The following is a 27,735-nucleotide window of genomic DNA, read 5'->3' on the forward strand; positions in this document are numbered from 1 at the left end:
AATCATATATATAAGAAAAGAGAAAGGGAATGCATATTAAATCAGCAATGTGAAATTCAGCTGTCACAATTTAAAACTAGAAGCTACAACATGTACCCTCGGTAGGCTCCTGGCTGAACTGAATTCAAGGAAAGGAGGGACACAAATTGCTAGAGGAGGAAGTAAATTTAGTACATTTAATTAGGTCTATATCTCTCAAAACTTCATACAAGAAAAGATATAGAACTGTAACTCTAAGGAAACTCTGGTTTGCCCCTGCGTTTCAAGGAGGCATTTTATTGGGGAACAAACTAATACAGGATTAATCTTAGCAGCAATAAAAGTTGAGAAAACCATAACCTCGATATTATAGAGATTTAAAATTAACTGCAAGTTATTACTAATAAAAAAGCATACATAAACTGTTAAAACTATCTTCAACACATACAAAACGTTTTTAATTCTATTATCTCCGTGTCAAAACTCCACGCCACATGAAGAGTTTAGATTTGGGTAATTAAAGTACATAAGAGGGAAGGTTATAAAACATACGTGCACACGCATACACTCTTCAGATTTTCCAACACATCACTCTCCCTTACCTACCAGCCTCTGAATACCATGTTGCCACTGCCTAGAATATGCTGAACCAGTCCCACTTCACCAGGCTAATTCCTATTTATATTTCAGATACCATTATATATCATCTCCATTATAAAGCCCCCCATCCAATTCCAAATTACACAGGCTTCCTGGGTGTTCCCAAAGTACACAGTATCTCCCCCATGATGACATTTACTGGGCTTGCTTTTTTTTTTTCCTTCTTCTCCCCAAAGGCCCCCAGTACAGAGTTGTATATTTTAGTTGCGGTTCCTTCCAGTTGTGGCATTTGGGGCGCCGCCTCAGCATGGCCAATGAGTGGCACTAGGTCCGCGCCCAGGATCCAAACCAGCAAAACCCTGGGCCGCTGAAGTGGAGTGGGCGAACTTAACCACTCGGCCATGGGGCCAGCCCCTATCAGGCTTTTTGTGTCTGTCTCCCCTACAACAACATAAGCCCTAGAAGGGTAGAGACCATGTCTGTCTTCTTCATGACTGTACACCAAAAGTCTGACACATAGTAAGCATTCAAATATTTGTGGAATGAATTATCAACATACCTTACAAATAAGTACTTGCAGTGAAGGATGTCTATAAATGGAATCTTTTTGAAAATGATTGACCTGTTGTCCACAAGCTGTACAGCTCACAATCCCATGAAGCCCATCTTCTAGGAGAAAGGAGTGATCATTATTTACACATATACACACACACAAAAAAAGTATTTACTTTAGTCAGCATTTTGCAACTTTCATACTGGAAATTAAATACCTCATAATCTCTGGAAAAATGACATTTTGGACACAAGTAAAAGTTTAATAATTTTATGGACCTAAAAAAAACCACAACAACCTTGGCAAATTCCAGAGCTACAAACCCTAACTTGTTTCCTTTTACAGATGCAAACCCTATTTCTCACAACAACTTGATATAACATGAAGACTCTCCAAAAAAAGTTCTAAAAATAGGGGCCAAGAGCTCTTCTTAATTTTGCTATTGCTTTGCAAATAAACTCAGTATTATTTTTAAAGAATGGGGAAGGAAGCGACATATTATGGAACAGATTCTTTTGCAACCCTATACTTAAGTTAGGTATGCCATAAAGCTTTTATTCTCAAAATGGAATTGTCTGCACAGATCCTTTTAATACAATATGTGAAAACCTGCTAATTTTATATTACCAATTCCCTTCCTAAGATTTACTTTCATACTATCCGCAGTCCCCATTAACCTGCCTTCTTTCTATGTCTATTCCACTGTTCACTCTGTATCAGCACTGTCTACTATTTCCAAACAAGGAGAAATAAGACTTGCAGGTATATCTATCTTGGCAGCAAAACCTCAAAATGGCTGGGGTGAAAAGGCAGAGCCCCATCCCACAGTGTCTGCAAGAAAGCAGATTGAAAATAACCTGCGAAACAAAGAATAAGAGGAAACCTCCCCTGCCTCACTGTCGTCCCTAGTTCTGCTTAGGGTAGTGCCTCACAATCCAAGTTGAACATTAGAATCATCAGAAGAATCTTTTTAAAAATAGAGACAGCCATTCCCACCCCTAAACTACTGAAAGGGAATCTCCTAGACATTTTATTTTTAAGTTTTACAGATGCTTCTGATGTGCAACCAAGACCTTGATCCAAATAAGATGGTAGATTATGAATCAAAAGAGACTACTGAAAATGCCTGCATTCACAAATAAAAGGAAGACGACCAAAAAAAAAAAAAAAAAACCCACAAACTCTGTCTCTATCCCTAAATAAAAGACAAAACCATACGTACATTTCTCACCTCTTAGTTTTCTATTTTGTGTTTTTCTTAGTTTTAAGGTCCAAAGCACCATGGGCCCAAACAGTATCACAAATATTTTTATTTGCAGAAGTTAAAAAAGTTTTACCAAGGTATAATAAGGTATAAGAAAAATAGAAGACTTACTATATAAGCTGCTAATATTTTATTTTAAATCATATTGTCCTGCATTAATGTTTGATGTTGACTATTCATATATTCTGTACTTAACAGAAACAAATACACAATGTGCTTTTTCACTGCAAATAATGATTGCATTCAGATAAACTAACAAGATAAATAAAAGTTAGAGTTTGAATGTTCATCAAGTGTTAGATAACATTTATTAAGCATCTTCTATGTGCTTTCGCACATATATCACTCAAGAATTAAACAAAACTAGGTGCTCCTTTGATGAGTTTTTCCCACATGTGCACAAGGAATCATATAGAGAATATTGACTGCAGCACTAACCAGGAGATTAGAAAAATTTCAAAAAAACTGGAAATAATTTCACATCTGGGAAACAGATAATGGTTTACTCATATACCAGAATTCTATAGAGCAGTGAAAAATAAAACACTAGATGTACATTTGCTGATATGGCTATATTTCAAAAACAATGTTGAATGAGAAATGCTATAAAAGAATATATACAAGATATTATTTTGTATTTTTTTAATGAAAAATAAATGCTTTATGAATATATGTATAGAAAAAATATAAAAACATGCATGGAAACAACACACACACGCACATATAAACATACAATCTTCAGGATAATCATTACCTGAGGGGTGGGTGGAGGGGAAAATGGATGAGAGTAGGACTGAATCATTACTTTATTTAAGTGAGATCTGAAGTAAATATTGTAAAATGCTGAAATGTTACTTTATATACTTGTTTCTATATGTGTTTTAAACTTTTATTTTTACTTATGAAATATCTTAATAATTATAATACAGTGTATAAATGGAAAAGAGGCATTTTCATTTCTGAGCTCAATACATTTTAATAATTACAATAAAAGTATTGTGCCATATAGAAAAATCAGATGTAAAACATATTTTCTAACAGTTAACTGGGGAAAGGATGTCAAAACAGGCTATGGTATTTAAAAAACAGTGGCTCCTAAAATGGTCAATATAGCTATATCTCTGTGTTTAATTTTGTTTCAAATCAATAAGACTATTTTATATATAAAGTTTATCTTCTTGACAATTTCCTAAATTAGGCTTCAATTTTAGAACTAACTTTCCTAGTAAGTTTGAATATTAACTAATAATTTAGTACCCCAGATCACTAGTTTATTCATACAGTATACATAAGTAAATACAGTTAAATTTCTTGTGTAATTTCTGACAGCTTAAAGACATAGCAAATCATTAAGGCAAAAATTAACATGAAAGATTTAAGTGCTACTATATGACTACAAACATACATATTCCCTTAAGCATGATCTAAACATCCTTACACAGAATACTCAACAAAATCTTCCAGAAACAAATCAGCTCAGACCAAACACCAGCAACATAGCAAAGTGGCACTCGGAACACCCTCCCCAAGAGCTGTGGTTCTTTGTTTATTCTCCTTTCAGGCCTTCTCCACATTTCAGACACTGACTGCTCCAGAGTCCCTCCCCAAAAAATACCATTTAGATATTAATTTTGACACAATACAGTATACTTAGTTATCTGTCTTCTCTAGAGGATCCATGATCAGAAGAAAGGAACTCTTGGCATTGGTCCTTACCATCACCTTCTACATGCTGATTTCTTGTTTTAAGAACACTACTCAGCTCTGTTGAGTTCTGTTGCTGCAACGGCAGTTTCCCTACTATGAACTAGATTCTCAATAAATCTTCCTTATGCTTGAAAGGGGTAGAACACCCCCTTGTGGACAAAACACTAAACAACATTTCCTTGACTTGCTCCAACAACCCAAGAAATCATTTAATCTGAAAACTGATACATACATTTTATAAATAGATATATTTTATCAGTTCCATCAAGATAATCATATGGCATTGAAATAAAAAGGTATGCAAAATTTTACAAATATAACAACTATGCTACAATTTCACAAAGTGATAAATATTGGACAGACATGCTTCCATTGCACTTCTACTTAGAAATTTAGTGTCCTGTTCTATCTTTTAGAGATTCATTCCTTTTATAGTCATGATTCTGGCTCAGCTAATCTACCCAAAAAATATACAGAGGCACTATTTAAAAATCACACACAAACAAGTGGGACACATACTCCATTGTCATAAATTTCTAAATGAATCCTTCTTATGCTAACTTTCTATAGATAGCCAATATGATTGTATGTATAAGCGAGGGTAGAGAGACAAAGGGAGAGGCAGCTTAGACAGATGAAGGGAAGCTTACTAGCTCTAGCTCCCTTCTCCTTCCTACTCATCTCTACATTGGTATCTTTAGATCAAAAGATATCCAACTTTAATGTACATAAGAACAAACTGGGGCACATTCTTGACATCATCCCCAGAAATTCTAATTTGTTGGGAATGGAGTCAAGGGACTTGCATTTTTAATAAGCACCCAGGTAACACTAATGCAGATGTCCATCACTCTGTGAAACAATGTTTTAGATATGTATAATGTGATCCGAAGGCACAGGCAAGATTTTGTCCAAATCTGAAATTCTTTCGGGGTGAGAAGGAACATATGGCATTCTGGCATATAGGCATTACAGAACATGTGCAAAAAGGCAATGCTAAGCTTCTTGAGATAACTTAATAGCCACTGAAGGCAAAGGTGTTTTGATAAATGGTGTTTAACCTTTTCTGCTTCAGAGCTCAGAGAGAAACAGAAGTTACTTTTAAGTAGTGCTTTTAATAAACAATGGGCAGAAAAGTGGAGGTATTTTTAGTAAGTACATCAGATTTTCCAATATGGTCATAAACAGCAATTTAAACTCATGTTTTCATTTTCACTTGTATTTACCTCCGCGTTTTTTGAGATTTTCAGTTTTCATTTTACTTCTGCTTCTAAATTCAGGCCCTTTAAAATCATCTTTGTCTTCATTCAGCACTGGCTCTGGTTGTACAATCACTGTACCTAGAATGATTTCATTTAAAAAACCATTACACATATTAAATGTGCAAGTGAAGTACAAGACTTCAGTTCAGATAAAGCCAACATTGCTGGTACATAGTTTTGTTTCTTTCAAGCTTTCAATACTTGTATAAGGACCTCTCAAGAGTAAATAAAACAGGGCACTAGTAAAAGGGCCAAGTGTCAAAAATCAGATTACTTGTTGAAATATAGTTCATAAAAACGGGGGGTGGGGGGGGTGAGGGAGGTATTACGAACTGATTATAACAGAAATGTGTGAATAAAGTAGAAAGCCTCAGCCCAGTTCTGAATTTTAACAGTGCCTATCACAAAAGCTGTTCTGAATATGAACATCCATGCTAAGTTTCATAAAGAGTTTATCAAATAAAAGGAACAGAAGAGAAAATGAATAAAAGACATCCTATTCTTCTCATAATCCAAATCATAAACTCAGAAAAAGATTTTTAAGGGTTGTTTTATATTGCTTTGGGGGAGGGTAGTGGGGAACAATATGAGAAGTTAATTCTGCTATTACTGCTATACCTATTCTGCAGCATTTCTCAGCTAGTATGTCAAAGTGTCAGTACCCTACAAAGTCCTTAAGGAGTTTTAAACAGAAGATTGCCTTAAGATACTTCAGCTCAAGTGCTCTAACAATTAATTGTAGAATGAGATCAATTGTTGGTCCCTATGGAAATATTTCAGAAAGAATGTACTTTCTAAGCTATAAAACATGTGAATTGAGGAGAAAGTTTGTTCATTTTTCATTATAATCTCTCAAGAACAAATAAACCAGGGGCATAGTAAAAAGGAACCAGGTCTCACATTTACCCACATTGCTGGGCTTAGTAATTGGGCATTACTGGCAACAACTAAGAAAGTAAAACCTGGTAGTTTTCAGGGGCTCTCTCTGAAACATGAGCCTATGTTATTCAGCAAGCAGATTTCAGCAAGGTATAGCATCTAGTTAAATGAATTTCTGAGTCTCTGAAAAAAGCCGGGAAAGAGGGAAAAGAGGATTGAGTTTTTACAAACTGGTGAATTTAAATAATCTCCACAAAAAATTTTTCTTATTCACAACAACCATTTCTTGTATATACTCTCAGAGAAGCCCCAGCGTTTGAAAAAAGCTAGAGATTTATACTTAACAAAAAAATAACAGAATTCTTTCTGAAGATTCTTCTCTAAATGGAAGCCAAGCAGCAGAGTGGAGAGAGCACTCACTAGCATTGGATTCAGGCAGACCTGGGTTCAAATCTTAGCTTCTCAATTTAAAGCTGAAAAAGTTCCTTGAGCTCTGAATTTGCTCCTTCATCTCTACAAGTAGAAACAATAACTACCTTACAGCATTGTTTTGAGGATTAAATGAGTTAATTTCGTAAGAGTCGGGTATCTACACACACTCAACATTGTGTTATAACAATAATTATAATTACCCAAACTTAATCTTATGAAACAAGTCTATTTTTGGTTTGGTGGGAGAGAATTACACTTAGTTCAGGTTAGTAACATCCCATACTAATTTTCTTCCACAGTATCATTAAAAGAAAGATTTGAATTCCTAGTTCATAGCTCACCCAGTGGCCATCATAAGGACTCCCAGTGACAACCACTGAGAATGTAACAATCCAAAGTGAGTCACTGCCTATGGGACACAGACTCCCATGTTAGTTGTTTCCGCCCCTGGCCACCAAAACCATTACATAAAATTGTCATAGATGATTTGCAAAGCCAAGTAAGTGGTAGGCCCATCAATTTTCCTTCTCTCTCTCTCTTCTTTCTTTCATTCATTCCTTTTCCTAATTTCATTTCTCATCTGTTGTAACTCCTAATTTGTCCTAGTCAAGCAGTCTTATCCTCCTACCCACCATTTTTTTAAACTTCCATAATCAAAAAATGTGTCACAAAAACAAAAGTATAGACAGAGAACAAAGTTTAGTAAACAATGTTTTAAACGATCTGTGAGAATAAATCTGAAAAATCTGCTAAGAGCCTTAAATATATTATTTTTTAAAAATCTAAATTTTTGACTCTGAAACACCATGAAATTACCAAGACTCCTTGTCATTCTCTCATCAAAGCCCAAGATTTTCATTTGGCTTTCCCCCACCCAGACTAATTAATGAGGTTTTAAGGTCAGAACTGCAACAGTTGAGAGGTATGTGACAAGGCTTTTTAAAGAGATAATTACAAGAAATACACCTAAATCTATCTTTGATACTTAACTTCAGCTTTGAGTCTCAGGGAATTTAATAATGCAATAAGACTAAACTAGACTGTAAATGTTTTTTTTAAATGTTTTCAGAAAATCATGTTTTTCTATAAAGCAAGCACATTAATATTTACTAAACCAAAAACTTTTAAATCAAATTCCACATTCAAGTACAATTTGGAAGCTAACATCCCTTTTCTAAAACCCAATGGGAAGAGAAAATAAGTTTTTTCTTTTCAAAGCTGACTGAATATTCTAGATTTGTAACCTCAATAAAGCACACTATCATTACCATATTAATACACTTCCAGACGATCAGTATTAAAATATCACCTTTGGTCCTTTACACACAGCTAAAAGTAATCAAGTTCTAATTTTATAATAACAACATTTAAAAATACATTTCAACTTTAACTTCATATGAAAAATTAATACACATTACCTTTTGGCAAGCTTTGCATAGTAATATCATTTTCTGAATTTTCATTAGAAGCATCTTCATTTACAGTTTCATCCAAAGGTTTTTCATCATCAGATTCTACATACTTTGTTACAATTGAAGGTTTCCTATGAGAGAATTAAGTCCATAGAATTATGGACATTTCTGACAATTGAAACAATATCCAAAGAACATAAATAACATGTTTAGATTGAGCAGTGGTTCTTAACCAGGCATACATATCAGAATCACCAACGGAACCATACATCTCTATATCATATTACTAAATATAATGATTGAGCAGGACTGAGGTAGGACCAGGACATGTGCATTCTGAAAAAGCTACCAGAGGATCATGAAGGGAACTCCTCTTTAAGAATCACTACTTTAGAGAATAAGTTAATAACGAGCAAGCTGTGTTTATTAAGAGACCTTCCCACTGGTTAGAGACAATAAAATGCAATAGAATAAACTGCAAACTTCTAATAAAAACTATACTCCACAGTATATTATGCATTCTGGTACGCTTGGAAGTAGTTTCAGTCCTTATGTACAATTCACTTTGACAATTTAACACAGAAAAGTATTTTTACCACTCTTTGATCTTCTTATAATTCCTCATAACTATGATGGCTACCAATCCCCATCCCAGACAATTTCACATAAACCTAAAAACCCATATTGCCTCATGAGCCATTCAACATTTCATTTCTTTCCCCTTTTCTCCTTTTTTTAAGGCACAAATACGATCTAAAAGAAATGATCTATATATTGTAAGAGCCATTAATGCATAATAAATCCTCCTTAGAAAACTCCATTAAAATTCAAAGTCAGAATGAATTAATAATTATTGAAGCCAAGTGATGGAAACAAGAGAATTCATTATACTATACTGCCTATTTTTAATATGCATGTTTATATAAAATAGTTCACTTAGCACAAGAGTGCTTGAAGTAAGTTTAGAAAAAAGACTATTATTCTTAGAAAAAGAAAATAAAACAACCTGAAAAAGAAAACTTCTTTCCCTTCAACATCAACCAACCTTTTTGATCGTGACGATCCTGACGATTTGGATTTTTCTGAACAGCTAGCTCCCTGAATGTGAGAAATAAATACAAAGGTGAGTAAAACTCTCAAAGAAACATCCCTACAATTATCTATTTCCCTACACTAAGATCTCTGATATAGTGATATAATAAGATATTATTTATATGCCTAAAATATTTTTCTAAAAGGAACTTTAAAAACTAATTCTCATTTACTCTCAGGTTCCCTTGAATTAAGATTAATTTTCTGGGGCCAGGCCCCGTGGCTGAGTGGTTAAGCTCATGTGCTCCACTTCGGCGGCCCAGGGTTTCGCCAGTTCAGATCCTGGGTGCAGACATGGCACCGCTCATCAGGCCATGCTGAGGTGGCGTCCCACATGGCACAACCAGAGGCACTCACAACTAGAATATACAACTATGTACCAGGGAGCTTTGGGGAGAAGAAGGGAAAAAAAAAAAAAGACTGGCAACAGACGTTAGTGCAGGTGCCAACCTTTAAAAAAAAAATTTTAATTTTCTGTCAATTCTTTTATTAAATTGTTACTGTTGAATTTTGGGGGGTGGGAGAGGATACCACCTCTGTATCATGATCTTGGCCCAAGTCAAAAGACAAAACAAAGGTGTAGAAGTAATCAGATCCCAGAGGTAAGGAGTTTTAAGGATCTATAAACGTGTCATTTTCTCTATCCTAACCTATTGGCACGAGTACCTTCTACAATTTGCTATAAGATACTACATTTACCCTTGCTTTGTCAGCATAAAAGTATATTTTATTGGATTACAATTTTTACACTAGGTGGAAAGAATCCCAAAACCATAGTGTAGGCCTGGGTATCAGGTGAAGGACCTCAGGATGGGTTCCTATAATAATGCTTTAGAGACTCTGAATATCCAGTTGTGAGAGATCTCAGAACCATGGAGTCATGCCCATTACAGCCACCTTGAGCACACTGTTGCAATATAATAACGTTCAAATACCTGTTGGCAAGCTTTCAGTTGTCTGACTTTAGGTACACTGCTGAAGTGAACCACACAATAACAAAAACAATGAACACCTTCTAAAACTGCATAACTACCCAAAATGAAGTGTTAAAATAATACTTGGGTATGACAGTAAACTTAAACACATGCATATATTAAATAGAAGTAATCTAATGACATATACTTCAGTTGGTTATTAGTAATCAATAAATATATTTTAAATGCTTCAAATTATTCTTACCTCTTCCTTGCTGTTTTCCATCATATCAGAATTATTTCCAGAACCACTGACTTTATCTTAAAAGAGAATAAATAAAAACATTATTTATCTCTTCAATACATTATCAAACAGAACACCAATACCTGTAACTCCATGAACTCATTTTTCAATCTATGAAGTATGGCAGTATTGATAATACATTATTCACATTAAAATACTCCTACAAGAGTTTTCTGACTAGACTCACCCTCTTCAGACACACTAACCCCTGGTTAAAAAGCATTAAATTTCTAAGAGTAGTAGCTTGATATCGACACATTCTCTATTATAATTTCTAAGGTACTTTCTCTTAAAAGAAAATTTAACCTCCATCTTCGACTAAAAAGAAAATTAATAAATTGTATTTCCCTTCACCATAAGACACTGGAAAAATAACAGCAAACTAAACCTAAAGGAAGCGGAGAGAAGGAAATAACAAAGACTAGAACAGAAATTAATGAAACAGGGAATAGAAAAACAACAGAGAAAAATCAATAAAACCAAAAGTTAGTTCTTTGAAAAGATGAACAAAATTGACAAACCTTAGGCTGGACTGACCAAGAAAAAAGGAGACAAGATCCAAATTACTAGAATCAGAAATTAAAGAAGGCTCATTACTAGCTACATTAAAGAAATAAAAGGATTATAAAGAATGCCATGAATAAGTGTATGCCACAAAATCAGATAACTTAAATGAAATGGACAAATTCCTAAACACACACAAACTACTGAAACTGACTCAAGAATAAATAGACAATGTGAATAGATCTATAATTGAAGAGACTGAATTAGTAATCAATAAACTACCTACAAGGAAAAGCAAAGGTCCAGGTGGTTCCACCACTGAATTACACCAAACATACAAAAAAGAATTAATATCAATTCTTCACAAGCAGAACACTGACAATACCAAATGCTGGTGAGGATGTGGAGTAACAGGACCTCTCATTCTTTGCTGGTGGGAATGCAAAATGGTACAGCCACTTTGGAAGAGAGTCTAGCAGTTTCTTACAAAATAAACCATACTCTTACCATATGATCCAGCAATCACACCCCTTGATATTTACCCAAATAAGTTGAAAACTAAGTCCACTCAAAAACCTGCAGACATGAGCCGGCCCAATGGTGCAGCAGTTAAGTGCGCATGTTCTATTTTGGCGGCCCGGGGTTCACCAGTTCAGATCCCAGGTGTGGACATGGCACTGCTTGGCAAACCATGCTGTGGTAGCGTCCCACGTATAAAGTAGAGGAAGATGGGCATGGATGTTAGCTCAGGGCCAGTCTTCCTTAGCAAAAAGAGGAGGACTGGCAGCGGATGTTAGCTCAGGGCTAATCTTCCTCAAAAAATTTTTTAAATTTCAAAAATTAAAAAATAAAAAATAAAAACACCTGTAGACAGATGCTTATAAACATCTTTACTTTACATAAACATTCTATTTGTTATTTTTTTATTTATAGAAACATCCTTATAAGAAGCTTTATTCATAAATTGTCAAAACGTGGAAGCAACCAAGATATCCTTCAGAAGGAGAATGGGTAAACTGTGGTACATCCAGACAAGGCAGTATTACTCAACACTAAAAAGAAATAAGCCATCAAACCATGGAGAGAGATGGAGGAAGCTTGAATGCATATGACTAAGTGAAAGAAGTCAATCTGAAGAGGCTACATATTGTATGATTCCAGCTATATGACATTTTAGAAAAGACAAAACTACAGAGACAGTAAAAAGATCAGTGGTTGCCCGGAGTTGGCAGGGAGGAAGGATGGATAGATGGAACAGAGGATTTTTAGTGCAGTAAAACTAACCTGCATGATACTATAATGGTAGATACATGTCATTATACATTTGTCAAAATCCCTAGAATATACAACACCAAAAGTGAAATCTAATGCAAAATACGGGTTCTTGGTGATAACGATTTGTCAATCTAAGTTTGTTGTCAATTGTAACAAATGTACAACTGTGATGTGAGATGTTGATGGTGGGGGAGGCTGTGCACGTGAGGGAAGGAATATGTGTAATTTCCACTCAATTCTTCTGTAAACCTAAAACTGCTCTAAAAAATAAAATCTATTTAAAAAAAAGAGAACTTCCTCAATTATCTATAAAATAGCCACAAGTAACAACACACTTAATGGCGAAAGACTGAAGACTTGCCCCTCTAAGATCAGGAACAAGACAAGGAAATCTGCTCTTGCCACTTCTATTCAACATTGTAATGGAAGTCTAGCCAGAGCAAGTAGACAAGAGAAAGAAATAGAAGGCATCAAGATTGAAAAGTAGGAAGTAAACTATCTCTCTTTAGAGATGACAATATGTTGTTTATAAAAAATCCTAAGGAATCCACTAAAAAACTATCAGAACTAATAAATGAGTTCAGAAAGGCTGAAGGAGAACAAGAACAATATATAAAAATCAATTGTATTTCTATACACTTGCAAAGAATGATCTGAAAATAAAACTAAGAAAACAATCCATTTATAATAGCAACAAAAAGAATAAAATATTTAGGAATAAATTTAATAAGAGAAGTGTAAAATGTATATTCTGAAAACTATACAACATCGCTGAAAGAAATTAAGGATCTAAAACTGAAAAAATATCTGTGGTCTATAGACACAATAGAATCGCTGTCAGAATCCCAGCTGACTTCTTTGTAGAAACTGACAACCTCATTCTAAAATTCATATAAAATTAAATGGGACACAGAGTAGCCAAAACAACCTTCAAAAAGAAAAACAAAATAGGAAGACTCACATTTCACAATTTCAAAACTTACCGTGAAACAAATGTTATCAAGACAGTGTAGAAACGGCAAAAGAACAGACACACAGATCAGTAGAAAAGAATTAAGTCCAGAAATAAACCCATATATCTATGCTCAACTTATTTTCAACAAGGATGTCAACACCGTTCAATGGGGAAAGAATAGTCTTTTCAACAAATGGTGCTGGCACAACTGTATATCCACATGCAAAAACTTAAGTTGGAGCCCTGCTTCACACCACATGCAAAAATTAACTCCAAATACATCAAAGACCTAGACATAAGAGCTAAAAACTGTAAAACTCTTAGAAGAAAATATAGTAGTAAATCTTCATGATGTTTGACTTAGCAATGGATTCTCAGATACGACACCAAAAGTGTGAGCGACAGAAGGAAAATTAGTAAAAACTTTTGTGCTTCAAAGGACACCATCAAGAAAATTAAAGACAACCAACAAAATAAGGGAAAATATTTGCAAATCACATATCTGACCCAAGTGTCCAGTGAAAGATGAATGATAAACTAAATGTGGTATATACATACAATGGAATGCTATTCGGCCTTAAAAAGGAAGAACATTTTGATACATGCTACAACACTGACGAATCTTGAAGACATTATGCTAAGTAGAATAAGCCAGACACAAAAAGACAAATACTGTATGATCCCACTTACGTGAGGTTCCTAAAGTAGTCAAATTCATAGAGACAGAATATAGAATGGTGGCTGCCAGGGGCTCGGGGGACAGGGGATTGGGAAGTTAAGTGTTTAATGGGTATAGAGTTTCACTGGGAGAAAACGAAAAAGTTCTCAAGATGGATCGTCGTGATAGATGCACAACAATGTGAATGTACTTAATACCAGAGAACTGTATACTTAAAATTGGTTAAAATGGTAAATTTTATGTTATGTATATTTTATGACAATAAAACATCCAGAATATATAAAGAATTCTTACAAATCAACAATAAAAAGACAAATATCCAATTAAAAAATGGGCAAAGGACCTGAATAGACAATTCTCCAAGGAATACACAGAAATTACCAATAAGCACATGAAAAGATGATCAGCATCATTAGCCATCAGGCAAATGAACACTGAAACCACAATGAGACACCACTTCACATGCACCAGGATGGCTAAAATCAAAAAGTCAGGGGCCAGCCCCGTGGCCGAGTAGTTAAATTTGCGCACTTCGCTTGGGTGGTCCAGGCTTTCACCAGTTTGGATCCTGGACGCGGACATGGCACCGCTCATCAAGCCATGCTGAGGCAGCATCCCACATGCCACAACTAGAAGGACCTGCAACTAAAAATATACAACTATGTACTGGGGGGCTTTGGGGAGAAAAAGGGAAAAAAAAACCGTCAGACAATAACAACTGTTGACATGGATATGGAGAAATCAGAACTCTCATACACTGCTGGTGGGAATGTAAAATGGTGCAGCCACTTTGGAAAACAGCTTGACATTTCCTCAAATGATTTAACAGAGTTACCATATAACCCAGCAATTCCACTTTTAGGTATATACCCAACACAAATGAAAATATATGACCACACACTAACGTGTTCCCAGATATTTATAGCAGTATTATTTGTAATAGCCAAAAGGTGGAAACAAGACAAACTTCTAACAAAAGATCAAACAAACGCAGTATATCCGTACTAAAGAATGTTATTTGGCCACAAAAAGGAATAAAACACTAATAATAGATAAACTTTGAACACACCATGTGAGGTGAAAAAAAATCAGTCACAAAGGACCACATATTACCACATATTATACAATGCCATTCATAAGAAAGCCCAAAATACAGAATTCTAGAGACAAGAAAGTAGATTAGTGGTTGCTTAGGGCTGGAGGAAGAAGAATGACAGCTAAAGTGTGCGTGGTTTCTTTTTGAGGTGAGAAAAATGTTATAAAATTGACTGGTGATGGTTGCACATATCTGTGAACATACCAAAAACTATTGAATTGCACACTTTAAATGGACGAATTTTATGGTATGTAAATTATACCTGAATAATGGTAATAAAAGTTTTATTAGTCATTAGGAAAATGCAAATTAAAACCACAATGAGCTATCACTAAATATCAAAATGTCTAAAATTTAAAAAGAAAATAGTGGTAACACCAAATGCTGGTGAGGATGCAAAGAAACTGGATCACTCATACAATGCCGTGGGAGTATAAAATGGTGTGCCCATTCTGGAAAACAGTTTAGGAATTTCACAAAAATGCGACCATCATATATGACCCACCAACTCCTAGGCATTTATCCCAGAGAAATGAAAATTTATGCTGACACAAAAACCTGTACACAAATGTTCACCAGCAGCTTTATTTGTAATAGCCCAAATCTGAAATCAGCCCAGAAGTCTTTTAACAGGTGAATGGTTAAACAAACTGTGGTCATCCACACCATGGAACAGCACATTGCAATAAAAAGGAAAGAATTATTGATACATGCAACAACTTGGATAAATTTCCAAGGAATTATGCTAAGTGAAAAAATACAACTCCAAAAGGTTCTATACTGGATGATTCCACTTACAGAGCATGTTTGAAATCACAAAATTTTAGAAATGGAGGACTTACGGACTGCCAGGCGTTAGGCACAGGTAGGGTTGGGAGCAAGGAGGTTAGTGTGATTATAAAAAGGCAGGATGAGGAATCTGTATCTTGACTGTGGTGGTGGATACATGAATCTAACCAGGTAACAAAATTGCACGGAACTTAATAAACACATACAAATGTATGCACACCTTGGAGATATTGTGGGTTCAGTTCCAGACCACTGCAATAAGGTGAATATCACAATAAAGAGAGTCACACGAATTTTTTGGTTTCCCAGTCCATATAAAAGTTAAGTTTACACTATACTGTAGTCTATTAAGTGTGCAATAGCATTATGTCTAAAAAAACAATGTACGTACCTTAATTAGAAAAATATTTTATTGCTAAAAAATGCTAACCATCATCTGAACCTTCAATGAGTTGTAATCTTTTTGCTGGTGGAGGGTCTTGTAAAAAAAATGTCAATGACTGCGAAACACAATAAAGCGAAGCACAATACATAGAGAGGTGTGTCCATACAAGTAAAACTGAGGAAATCCCAATCAGATATGTAGATATCAATAACCTGGTTATGATAATACATCATAGTTTTGTCAAATGTTACCACTGTGGGAAACTGAGCAAAGTATACAAGAGCTCCGTATTAACTGTTACAACTGCATGTAAATCTACAATTATTTCAATAAAAATGTCAACTAAAGAAAACTCTCTGGGGACGGCCCTGTGGCCAAGTGGTTAAGTTTACCCACTCCACTTCAGCGGTCCAGGGTTCACCCATTCAGATCCTGGGCATGGACCTACACACCACTCATCAAGCCATGCTGTGGTGGCTTCTATGTGGTGGCATCCCACATAGAAGAACTAGAATGGCTTACAACTAGGATATACAACTATGTACTGGGGCTTTGGGGAGAAAAAGAAAAGAGGAAGACTGGCAACAGATGTTAGCTCAGGGCCAATCTTCCTCACCAAAACAAAACAAAACAAAACACCTCCCAGAAAACCAGGAAGAGAAGGGAACTTGCTCAACTTGATAAAGAGCATTTACAAGAATCATACATAGGAACCATCATACTGAATGGTGAAAGACTGAATCCTTTCCCTTTAAGATCAGAAACACCAAGAGGACGTCTGCTATCACCATTCTTCTTCAACATAATAATGGAAAATACAGGAAGTCCTACCAGCATAAAGAGGCAAGAAAAGGAATTAAAAGGCACACAGATAGGGGCCGGCCAGGTGGCCCAGCAGTTAGGTGCACGCGTTCCACTTCAGTGGCCTGGGGTTCGCCGGTTCGGATCCCGGGTGTGGAGATGGGACCGCTTGGCAAGCCATGCTGTGGTAGGCGTCCCACATATAAAGTAGAAGGAAATGGGCTCGGATGTTAGCTCAGGGCCAGTCTTCCTCAGCAAAAAGAGGAGGATTGGCAGCAGATGTTAGCTCAGGGCTAATCTTCCTCAAAAAAAGAAATTACAAGGCATACAGATGGAAAGGAAGAAATAAAACTGTCCCTATTTGTAGATGACAAGATTAAGTAGAAAATTCCAAGGAATGTACAAGGCTTTGGGGGAGTTGGGGGGGGGGGTTGTACTTTCTAGAGAAAATTCTGAGGACACAAGAACATAAAAAAGATAATTGAACTCCTGCATACCTGCAATGAACAACTGGAATCTGATATTTTAAAAACAATAGAATTTAAAATAGCACCGAAAACAACTGAAGTACTTCGGTAAAAATTTAACAAAATATGTGCAAGATTATTATACAGTCATGCACCGCATAGCGACATTTTGGTCAATGATGGCCCGCACATAGGATGGTGGTCTCATAACATTAGTACCATATAGCCTAGGTGTGTAGTAGGCCATACCATCCAGGTTTGTAAAAGTAAACTCTATGATGTTCAAAGAACAACAAAATCACCTAACGATGCATTTCTCAGATCCCCGTCGTTAGCTATGCATGACAGTACAGATAACTAAAACACACTGGCCCCGCTGAGACTTTCTATCAATATTTTTTTTTCCTGAGTATGGGTTAAACATTCCTATCCTTTGCATGTGTTTGGTTGATAACTATACAGTTTTATTGAGGAAAGCACTTGAAGAGCAAGTGTTCTGTACACTTTTTATTTTTTAATGTTTTCTATTCTCAGATTGGATTTCTATTAGTCCATCATTAAATTCACTGACACTTAATTGCCTATTGAGTACAAACAGTGATTTATTACACAGAAATTATATTTTCAGGTTCTAGAATTTCAAGTTGGCTCTTTTTTTACAGTTTCTATGTCTATACTGAGATTTCCTATCTGTCCATTCATAATAAATGTATTTTGCCTTTTTGTACTTGAGCATAGCTGCAATAGCTGCTTTAATAGTCTTGTCTGCTAATTTCAACATTTGAGTCATCTGTGGGTTAGTCGCTGTTCATTGCCTTTCGTTTTAAGCATGGGTCACAACTTCTCTTCATCTATCTAGTATCTAGGATTGGATACTGGACATCTTGAAAGATACAGTGAAGACACTCCATTCCCATTATGTTCCTCCAAAGAGTTAATATTTTTGTTAATAGCAGAGAGTTAACTGAAATCAAACCTCAAACTGTCTACCCTATAGTGGAAGCAGCTGAAAGCTGTGTTCTGTTCCTTTAGCCCCAACTGGGCTGCCTGAAATCTGGGCTGCACTTCAGTGATTCAACAAGAGGTACGGTTCAAGTTTTTGCAGATTTTGGAGCTCCCAATCTGTAGCTCTCTTCTAGGTGGGATCTCCCCCCTCACTTTACTAAAGCTGCTGTGGTCCCCCTCAATTTATTGATATTCATCCAATATGAATGCAGGTTTCTATCTAAGTCTTAAATGCCACTGATGGAACTAACTGGCACCTTCCCTAAGGAAAAAAGGCTTAATAATTGGGAATTCAGCCACTGGTATTTCCTTCTTCCATGTGCTGACTCCCCTCCAGTTTGTGTCTGCTTTTGTCACTGTCCAGTTCTTCCACATCATTGTTTTTGGTATTTTGGCCAGAGTTTATAACTGGTATCTGTGAGAGATATCTGTCCAAATGGAGCTACTCTACAACTAGCAGAAGCACAACTCCTCAACTACTAAACACAGGACTTGGACAATATAACTTCATTCTAAAGACAAGAAGAACTTTAAACAAATATTTAACACTAGTGACGTTTCTTTTTTGAGATATGGTTAGCTAATTTGAAACTACATGGGTACATTAAGGACTGAGCAAATGAGTACATAAATTGAGGATAATGAGAGATGAGTTTCTTTCCGTTGAAGAAAGAAGTTAAAATATGAAAAGAGGAAGACTAGACAAGTCTGTGGCATCAAATTAAAGCTAAATCTATCAATATCAACTCATGAAAATATAACACAAATACTGGCTTTCTCTGTGAAAGGGCCTGAAAGCAAAAACACCCTGGTGGCAATGAGCACATCGTACACCCAGATCATGGTTTCTAAATACCATGTCCCACTAAAAAGAATCAGAACTCCTTGGAGAGATAATTGATTGCAGGGCTGGGGAAGAAACACTGCAAAGTAAACACTGAACATCTTGTGAGGGCAGAAAGTAAGAAAGCGCTGAAGGATAATAAAGATGTGTGAAAAGGTCAGAAGGAGCCATACAGAAAGGACTTCCCATTAACCAATACTGGTACAATTTGAGCACTGAAACAAATAATGAAAGTAAGCAACTATCCATGGAAAAAGAATATTAGTATATACTAATATAAACAAAAAAAGAGAGCATAGAACATAAACCCCTCCCTTATAGTAATATACCAACTAAAACATAGAAGGAATGAAAGATTAGAACATCATCATTTTGAACTGATCATAGTAACATATCATTCAGTCAAAAATCAAAAATGGATGCCATGGTAGGCAGAATTTCAACCAATGTCCTCAAAGATTTCATGCCCCTAACCCCTAGAACCTGTGAATGTGAGGAAACATCACTCCCACGATCGTGCTATGCAGCATCTCAGAGCTGACCTTAAAAATGGGAGGTTATGGGGGGAGGGTAAGAGGGAAGCGGGGTTAATCTAATCACATGAGTCAAAAGTAGGAAAATTTCTCCAGTTGGTGAAAGAAGGTTGCAGAGGAAGCAAGCAAAAGGGTAAGTCGGAGAGATTCAAAGCATGAGAAAGACCCAATGTGCTGCTGCTGGCTTTGAAGATGGAGGGGGCCATGTGAGAAGAAATACAAACAGCCTTAAGGAGCTGAGAGAGAGGATCCTGGCCAATAGCCAGCAAGAAATGGGGACCTCAGACCCACCACCACAAGGAACTGAATTCTGCTAACAACCTGAATGAACACGGAAATCGATTCTTCCACAGAGCCTCCAAAAAGGAACCTAGTCTTACTGACACTTTGGCTTTGGCCTTGTGATACCCTGAGCAGTGCCCAGGAAAGCGTACTGAACTCCTGACCTACAGAACTGTGAGATAATAAATTTGGGTTGTTTTAAGCTGACAAGTCTGTGCTAATTTGTAATAGAAAACACGTAAGTTAACTTTTGATGATGAAAAGAATACCGAAGTAGTTTCAAAGTAATCTCCAACAAATTACTTATTAGTTACAAAGGAATAAGTCATAACTTTATAGTGGATTAATCTAGCAAAACAACCATAACCAAGTAACCTGAGTTAATATCACCAATAAGGGGAAAAATTACATCATGTGCCTTAATGATATGATGTACTGACAAGAACATAATACCACTTACATGGTAATTCTGCCAAAAATAAATAACCTGAATCTAATTACAACTAATCAGACAAAGCGACATTGAGGGACAATCACCTACGAAGTAACACACCTACATTTCAAAGATGTCATGGTTCCAACGGACAGAGAAATTACTTCAGATCTAAAAAAGACTAAACAGACACAACAACTATATGCAATGTGTAATCTTCAACTGGATTCTGGACCTGGGGGGAAAAAAACTTACCTATAAAAACATTGTTGGGGTAATTTATGAATTAAGAATAGGGACTGTGGATTAGATAACAGTATGCATTTAGTTTTACCCACCTATTTAGCCTTCCCATTGTTATTCATTGGTTCCTCTATTTTGGTGTTGCCACTGCAAATTATTTTCCTTCTGATTTAAGAAAACTCCTTAGTATTTTCTCTAGTGTAGGTCTGCTGACATCAAGTTCTCACTTTTTGTCTGTCTTTATTCCACCTTCACTTTTGAAAGACATTTTCACCGAATATAGAGTTCTAAGTTGGCAATTATTTTCATTTGGCACTTTAAAGAAATCACTTCACTATCAGCTACCTTCCATCATTCCTGTTGTTAAATAAGCTACCAGTGTTATTGCTGCTCCTTTGAAAGCAATGACTTTTTTCCTCCGGCTGCTTATGAGATTTTTCTCTTGGTTTTTCTTCTTTAGAAGTTTATTATATGCCTGGCTGTAGTTTTCTTTATATTTATCCTGCTTAGGGTTCAGACAGTTTCATGAATCTATGGCTTGATATCTTTTATCACTTTTAGAAAATGCTCAGCCAATTATCTCTTCAAATTCAGCTTCTGACCAATTCTATCTCTTCTTTCCTTCTGGGACTCTAATTACACATATGGTTGAGTTTTTCACTGAATCTACTTCTCTTATACTTTGTACATATTGTGTTTGTGTGCATGTGTGTGCGTATGTATGTATGTGTATGTATTCGGCTCTTATATATGTAGCTACCCTTAAAAACCTCAAAACAAGTGATGGTAGGGGCCAGCTGGGTGGTGTAGTGGTTAAGTGCACGTGCTCCACTTTGGCAGCCTGGGGTTCATGGGTTCAGATCCCAGGAGTAGACCTATACACTGCTCATCAAGCCATGCTGTGGCAACGTCCCACATACAAAATAGAAGAAGACTGGCACAGAAGTTAGCTCAGGGACAATCTCTCTCAAGCAAAAAGAGGAAGATTGGTAACAGATGTTAGCTCAGGGCCAATCTTCCTCACACACAAAAAAAAAAACCCAATGGTAATCATCACATGATACAGGACACTTTAAAACAGGAGAAAGAGGTAGAGAGGAGGTGTTAAGTGTTTTTTACTAAAAAAATATATGCACCAAAAATACTCAGAGGAGTTATTAAACAACATAAAAATTTAACTCATAATACATGAATAACTGCTAGGATAATATAATTCTGTACTGCTTTTGCCTTTTCTAATACTACCTATTTTTCATAGTCAACATTCATCACCCCCTCTATAAGACATTTCCCTTACACATAAAACCATAAGTGCATCCTTCTCTAAGCACCTATAACCATACACCTTACATTTTTACTTATCTAAATTAAAATCTCCAATATCAGATGTTAGGTAAATACTAGATATATGGAGGCTATTAAAGCCTTTAATAGTTGTCCCCCCTCCCCGAAAATAAATGGAAAATAGACTAGAAGATATTGCACATTCTTTGTCAATTTACCTGTACTTTGGTTCATCACAAGTCTTGGAGGAGAACTCGTTTCTTCAGATTCTTCTGATGAGTGTGCCAGGAAGTCATGAAGCTTTTGCACCAATGTACTCAACTTGCTTTCACTATGAAAACAAAAGTTTAAAGAATTTCCTCAATTAGCCTGTCATGTATTTAATTACGTGTAAAATTCTAACAAACTGAAAACATGTCTATACTGTAAGTGGTCTAAAAGAACGCATATTCAAAATAAAAACTAAAGGAAATGAGTTTTCTTTATTTCACTGAGGATGTGAAAACGAGTAACACAACCTATCTGTAAACTCAGCTAGGATCAAAATGTAATTCAAGGAAAATGCTGATATTATGAAATTTTGCTTTACATCATTAAAAATAATAATTCTGTAATTTACCAAATATATTTACTCTATCTTGTGCTTGACACAGAATAATTGTATAAATGACTGACATGAAGACAAATAAAACATAGAACGGGACTTAAAAGAGCTCACAGATTCCCAGGGAAATATTTATATAACTAAATTATTACAGCATACCCTGTTAAGTTGTATAATAGGTGTATCTGTAATCCAACAGGGTTATAAAAATGTTTAAAGTTTACAATGCAGAAAATAAACATATACCTCATTCCTAGTAAAAGAAGATTTCCTAAACTTAAAAGCAAGAGGGAAAATAGGTAAAACTGACTTCATTAAAATTCAAAACTTTTGTGTCTCAAAAGATACCACTAAGAAAGTGAAGAAACAACCCGCACAACCAGAGAAAACTATTTTCAAATCGTATATCTGAAAAGGTATTAATACCATTTTTTTTTTTTTAAAGATCTTATTTTTTCCTTTTTCTCCCCAAAGCCCCCCGGTACATAGTTGTATATTCTTAGCTGTGGGTCCTTCTAGTTGTGGCATGTGGGATGCCGCCTCAGCGTGGCGTGATGAGCAGTGCCATGTCCACACCCAGGATTCGAACTAACGAAACACTGGGCCGCCTGCAGCGGAGCGCACGAACTTAACCACTCGGCCACGGGGCCGGCCCCTTAATACCCTTTTATATAATATTCACCATATAGACCAAGTGAATAGAAAACCCAGAAATAAACCCTTGCATATATATGGTCTATGTGCTAGGGGGCTTTGAGGAGAAGGACAAAAAAAAAAAAAAAAAAAGAAGACTGGCAACAGATGTCAGCTCAGGTGCCAATCTTTAAAAAAAAACACACACACACAATGAGATACCACTTCACACTATCAGGTTGTTATTCAAAAAAATGGAAAATGACTGGTGTTGGTCAAGATGTGGAGAAAATTATAACCATGGATGTGCTGCTGGTAGGAATATCAAATGGTGTACCCACCATGGAAAAACAGTACGGTGGTACCGCAAAAACACAAACAGAATTACCATGTGATCCAGCAATTCCACTTCTAAATATATATCCAAAAGAAATGAAAGTTGGGACTCAAACAGATATTTGCACACCAATGTTCATATCAGCATTATTCACAAGAACCAAAAGGTGGAAATAACCAAAATGTCCATCAGCGACACACAAATGGAAAATAAAATATAGTATATAAGAGAAATTATATTCCCTAAAAAGGAATAAAATTCTGATACATGCTACAACACAGATGAACACTGAAAACATTATGTTAAGCCAGATGCAACAAAAGGACAAATATTGTATAATTCCTCTTAGATGAAGTTCCAAGAGTAGTCAAATTCATAGGGACAGAAAGTAGAATAGAGGGCTGGACGGAGAGGGAATGCAGAGCTATTGTTTAGTGGGTATGGAGTTTCTGTTTTGAAGACGATGAAAAAGTTCTGGAAATGGAGAGTAATGATGGTGGTAAAAGACTGCAAATGTACTAAATACCATTAAATTACATACTTAAAAATGGTTAAAAAAGTAAATTTTTAAAAGATATTTGATATACTGGGAAAATATTAAAAGAAAGTTGGCATTGTACATAGCCACTAAAGATATGAACAAAGCCATATAAAAACTGCTGCACTGCTCGTACTAGAGAAAAATGTGGAAATAATCTGATTATCCGTAAGAAAGAGGAATGGATAGATTATATAGTCACATGATGGAATATTATATAGCAGTTAAGTGAATGAACTAGAGCCATATGGATCAACAGACAGATCTAAAAATATTCAACTAGGACTTCAGCCTTATTTACAATATTCTAGTAATTTAAAATCTGAAGGAAATGTATAATCAATTTTCAATTAGCATATTATTTTAATAAAGCAACTTGGCTTGCAGGAAGTGACCATGGAGTCCTTGCATCCTGAGTGGAGCTGGTTTGCACCTCCCGGTCTGGGCAGATGAGGGGTAAGGGTGAGAAGGAGTTAGGCAAAGCACACCTCCCAAGACCAAGTGACCTGCTTCCTACACAAGACCTTGTTCCCCATGCCCACCAAGGTTGCTATTCAGGAGCTAGGAGAAAGAAGGCTTTGATGAATATATGAAGGAAGAGTAAAGACTTTGAGGAATATATGAACGAAGTAGGAGAGAGTGGCACTGTGAAAAGTAGGCACACTGGTCAACCCAGATTGTGTCATCAACTTCTAACAGAAAATCTCCCATCATAAAAACTGAGGGCACGGGTGCCGGCCCGGTGGCACAGCGGTTAAGTTTGCACGTTTCGCTTCTCGGCAGACCGGGGTTCACTGGTTCAGATCCCAGGTGCGGACATGGCACCACTTGGCAAAAGCCATGCTGTGGTAGGCGTCCCACATATAAAGTAGAGGAAGATGGACAGGGATGTTAGCTCAGGGCCAGTCTTTCTCAGCAAAAAGAGGAGGATTGGCAGTAGTTAGCTCAGGGCTAATCTTCCTCAAAAAAAAAGGGCAGGTAGGGCCAGCCCCAGTAGCCTAGTGGTTAAGTCTGGCATGCTCTACTTCAGCAGCCTGGGTTCAGTTCCCAGGCGTGGACCTACACCACTTGTCTGTCAGTGGCTACGCCGTAGCGGTGGCTCATAGACAAAAAGAGGAAGATTGGCAGCAGATGTTAATTCAAGGAAAATCTTCCTCAGAAAAAAAGAAAAACTGAGAGCACTTTAAAAACAAGTTTTCTTGGGGTTGGCCCAGTGGCATAGCGATTAAGTTCACACACTCCGCTTCGGTGGCCGGGGGTTCGCAGGTTTGGATCCCAAGGACGGACCTACACACCACTCATTAAGCCATGCTGTGGCAGTATCCTATATACAAAGTAGAGGAAGACTGGCATGGATGTTAGCTCAAGGACCATCTTCCTCTAGCAAAAAGAGGCAACAGATGTTAGCTCAGGGCCAATCTTCCTCTCACACACACAAAAAAAACCCCATAGTTTTCTTGTAAACTGGGAGAGAGTTTGAAGCAACTACAGCTGATGGCAGAAAAACTCAGACTGACTTCAACTTTACAAACGGTGGAATGGCATGAGAAGGAAAGCACAATAAGTGGAAGATAGGAAATTAATGATGGAATGTATTATGAACAATGACCTCTACTAGGATCTAAGAGATCTAATAAAAACCCCACCATCACTTTAACATCACTTAGCTGTTAAAATAAACAAGCTCAGTTCCATGAGCAAATCTCCATAACGCTGCTTTTTTCACTACTGTGTTCAATTATCTCTATCACAAACATTTCACATGCCAACTATTTCCAAGTATTGGCTTAATTAGGATCATCCCTTTGGTTAGCAGACAAATGTGCTAACAAAAACTAAACCAATGTAAAACACATTACTTTGTTCTGATTCCCTTACAGAAACTTTTGAAAAAACTGTAAACATTTAGATTTAAAAAGTAAATACATGAAGAAATGAATATGAAACTACAACTTATTGAATGCTATTAAAAGTGTTAAATGTATATCTTTTTTCACTTATCAAATACTTAAGGGAAAAAAAGACTACCCATTGTAGGACAACTTACTCTGAAGTAGACACTCTCACATATGGACAGTGGTAATAAAAGGATTTAGAAAACAACTTGGCAATAAGCCTTTGATCTCGAGTAATTCCGCCTCTTTTTATCTATACAAAGAAAATAATTCTTAATAAATAACTTTACTCACAAAAGATACTGATCTATGAGTTATTTACAACAGCGAAAATACTGTAAATAATTAAAATGTATAATAATGGCTAAATAAACAGGTATGCATAAAAGTCATACAATATCACACCACTCGTTAAAAATAATTCAAAAAAGTTCAATTATAATATGGAAAATAGTTCACACTACAATGCTAACCAAAAATAGCAGGCTATAAGTTGTAGATAAAATATGATCACAACTATGTTTAAAAATACATGAGGCCAGCCCAGTGGCGTAGTGGTTAAGTTCACGTGCTCCACTTTAGCGGCCCGGGGTTCACGGGCTCAGATCCCAGGCTCAGACCTACACACCACTTATCAAGCCATGCTGTGGTGGTGTTCCACATACAAAATAGAGGAAGACTGGCACAGATGTTAGCTCAGCAACAATCTTCCTCAAGCGAAAAGAAGATAAGCAACAGATGTTAACTCAGGGCCAATCTTCCTCAACAAAAAAAAAATACAATAGGGGGCCAGCCTGGTGGCATAGTGTGGTTAAGTTCGCAGCAGCCTAGGGTTCACAGGTTCAGATCCTGAGCACAGACCTAGCACCACTGTCAAACCACGCTGTGGCGGCATCTCACATAAAATAGACGAGGATTGACACAGATGTTAGCTCAGCAACAATCTTCCTCAAGCAAAAAGAGGAAGATTGGCAACAGATGTTAGCTAGGGCCAATCATGCTCACACACACCAAAAAAAAAATGAAATAAATAAAATAAAATAATTACAGTAAAATACTCTCAGAAATATTAATAGTAGGCGTTATCTAGATGATAAGATTATAGGTGATTTTTCTCTATCTTTTCATGATATAATAAATTTATCGCTTTTATGCTGGAAAAGTTTTGTTTTCTTTTTTAATTCATGTAATTTTCTTTTATAGTTCATAAATGAAGATTGGAGATGTATGAGTTAAACTAAACTTAAAAGTTGAAAATTTAATTTTCCTAAGATTTTTCAAGGTAATCCACTCCCATTCCAGAAATTACTCATATGTGCATGTGTTTTTAGTTTTAAAATTATAATATCTATTTACAATGCATTATAAAATATACAGCTCATTTATTTGTTAGTATCCATAACTTCATTTATAAATCAAACAGTATTTGATAGTTAGCTTTTCACTAATCCAACAGATTCTTTCCACACCTCCTTTATTTACAAGTTTACTCCTTGCTTTAGTGTTAGAAATCTTATGTCCTTATTCAAGTAAAATTATAAGAAATCCTATCAAAATCTTCCAAGTATTAATTACGTAAGCATATAAAATAAAGTCTAATTGTCTATAAACTTTTTATGCCTTGATTTTAGTCCCAAATGTGATACAGGCCCATACAGGTTTCTACTATGCTGCTGAATACTTACCACTGCTTCCGGTTGTTAGGGTAAATGGTGGAATTTTTCTCAGTGGGTCCACATGTCTTGGGTTTCCTTA

At 36.1% G+C, this 27,735-nt stretch overlaps 1 protein-coding gene across 19 annotated transcripts in view; it reads right to left on the bottom strand.

Moving 5' to 3' along the window:
• The window catches only part of ATRX (ATRX chromatin remodeler), a 240,790-nt gene that overhangs the window by 159,826 nt on the left and 53,229 nt on the right, over positions 1–27,735 (bottom strand). For 5 of the 19 annotated variants that reach the window (XM_014728986.3, XM_070257354.1, XM_070257350.1 and 2 more), the window contains exons 2-7: positions 22,192–22,304; positions 10,360–10,415; positions 9,134–9,186; positions 8,095–8,219; positions 5,330–5,443; positions 1,139–1,245 (exon numbers count right to left, since the gene is read on the bottom strand). In XM_014728986.3, coding sequence (XP_014584472.2) covers positions 1,139–1,245; positions 5,330–5,443; positions 8,095–8,219; positions 9,134–9,186; positions 10,360–10,415; positions 22,192–22,304 — 568 coding nt within the window. Of the gene's footprint in view, positions 1–1,138; positions 1,249–5,329; positions 5,444–8,094; positions 8,220–9,133; positions 9,187–10,359; positions 10,416–22,191; positions 22,305–27,735 lie in introns of all 19 variants that reach the window. The other 14 variants (XM_014728990.3, XM_070257349.1, XM_014728985.3 and 11 more) reach the window with 3 other exon arrangements.

The sequence above is a fragment of the Equus caballus genome, chromosome X, assembly GCF_041296265.1.
Source record: "Equus caballus isolate H_3958 breed thoroughbred chromosome X, TB-T2T, whole genome shotgun sequence".
NCBI lineage: Eukaryota > Metazoa > Chordata > Mammalia > Perissodactyla > Equidae > Equus > Equus caballus.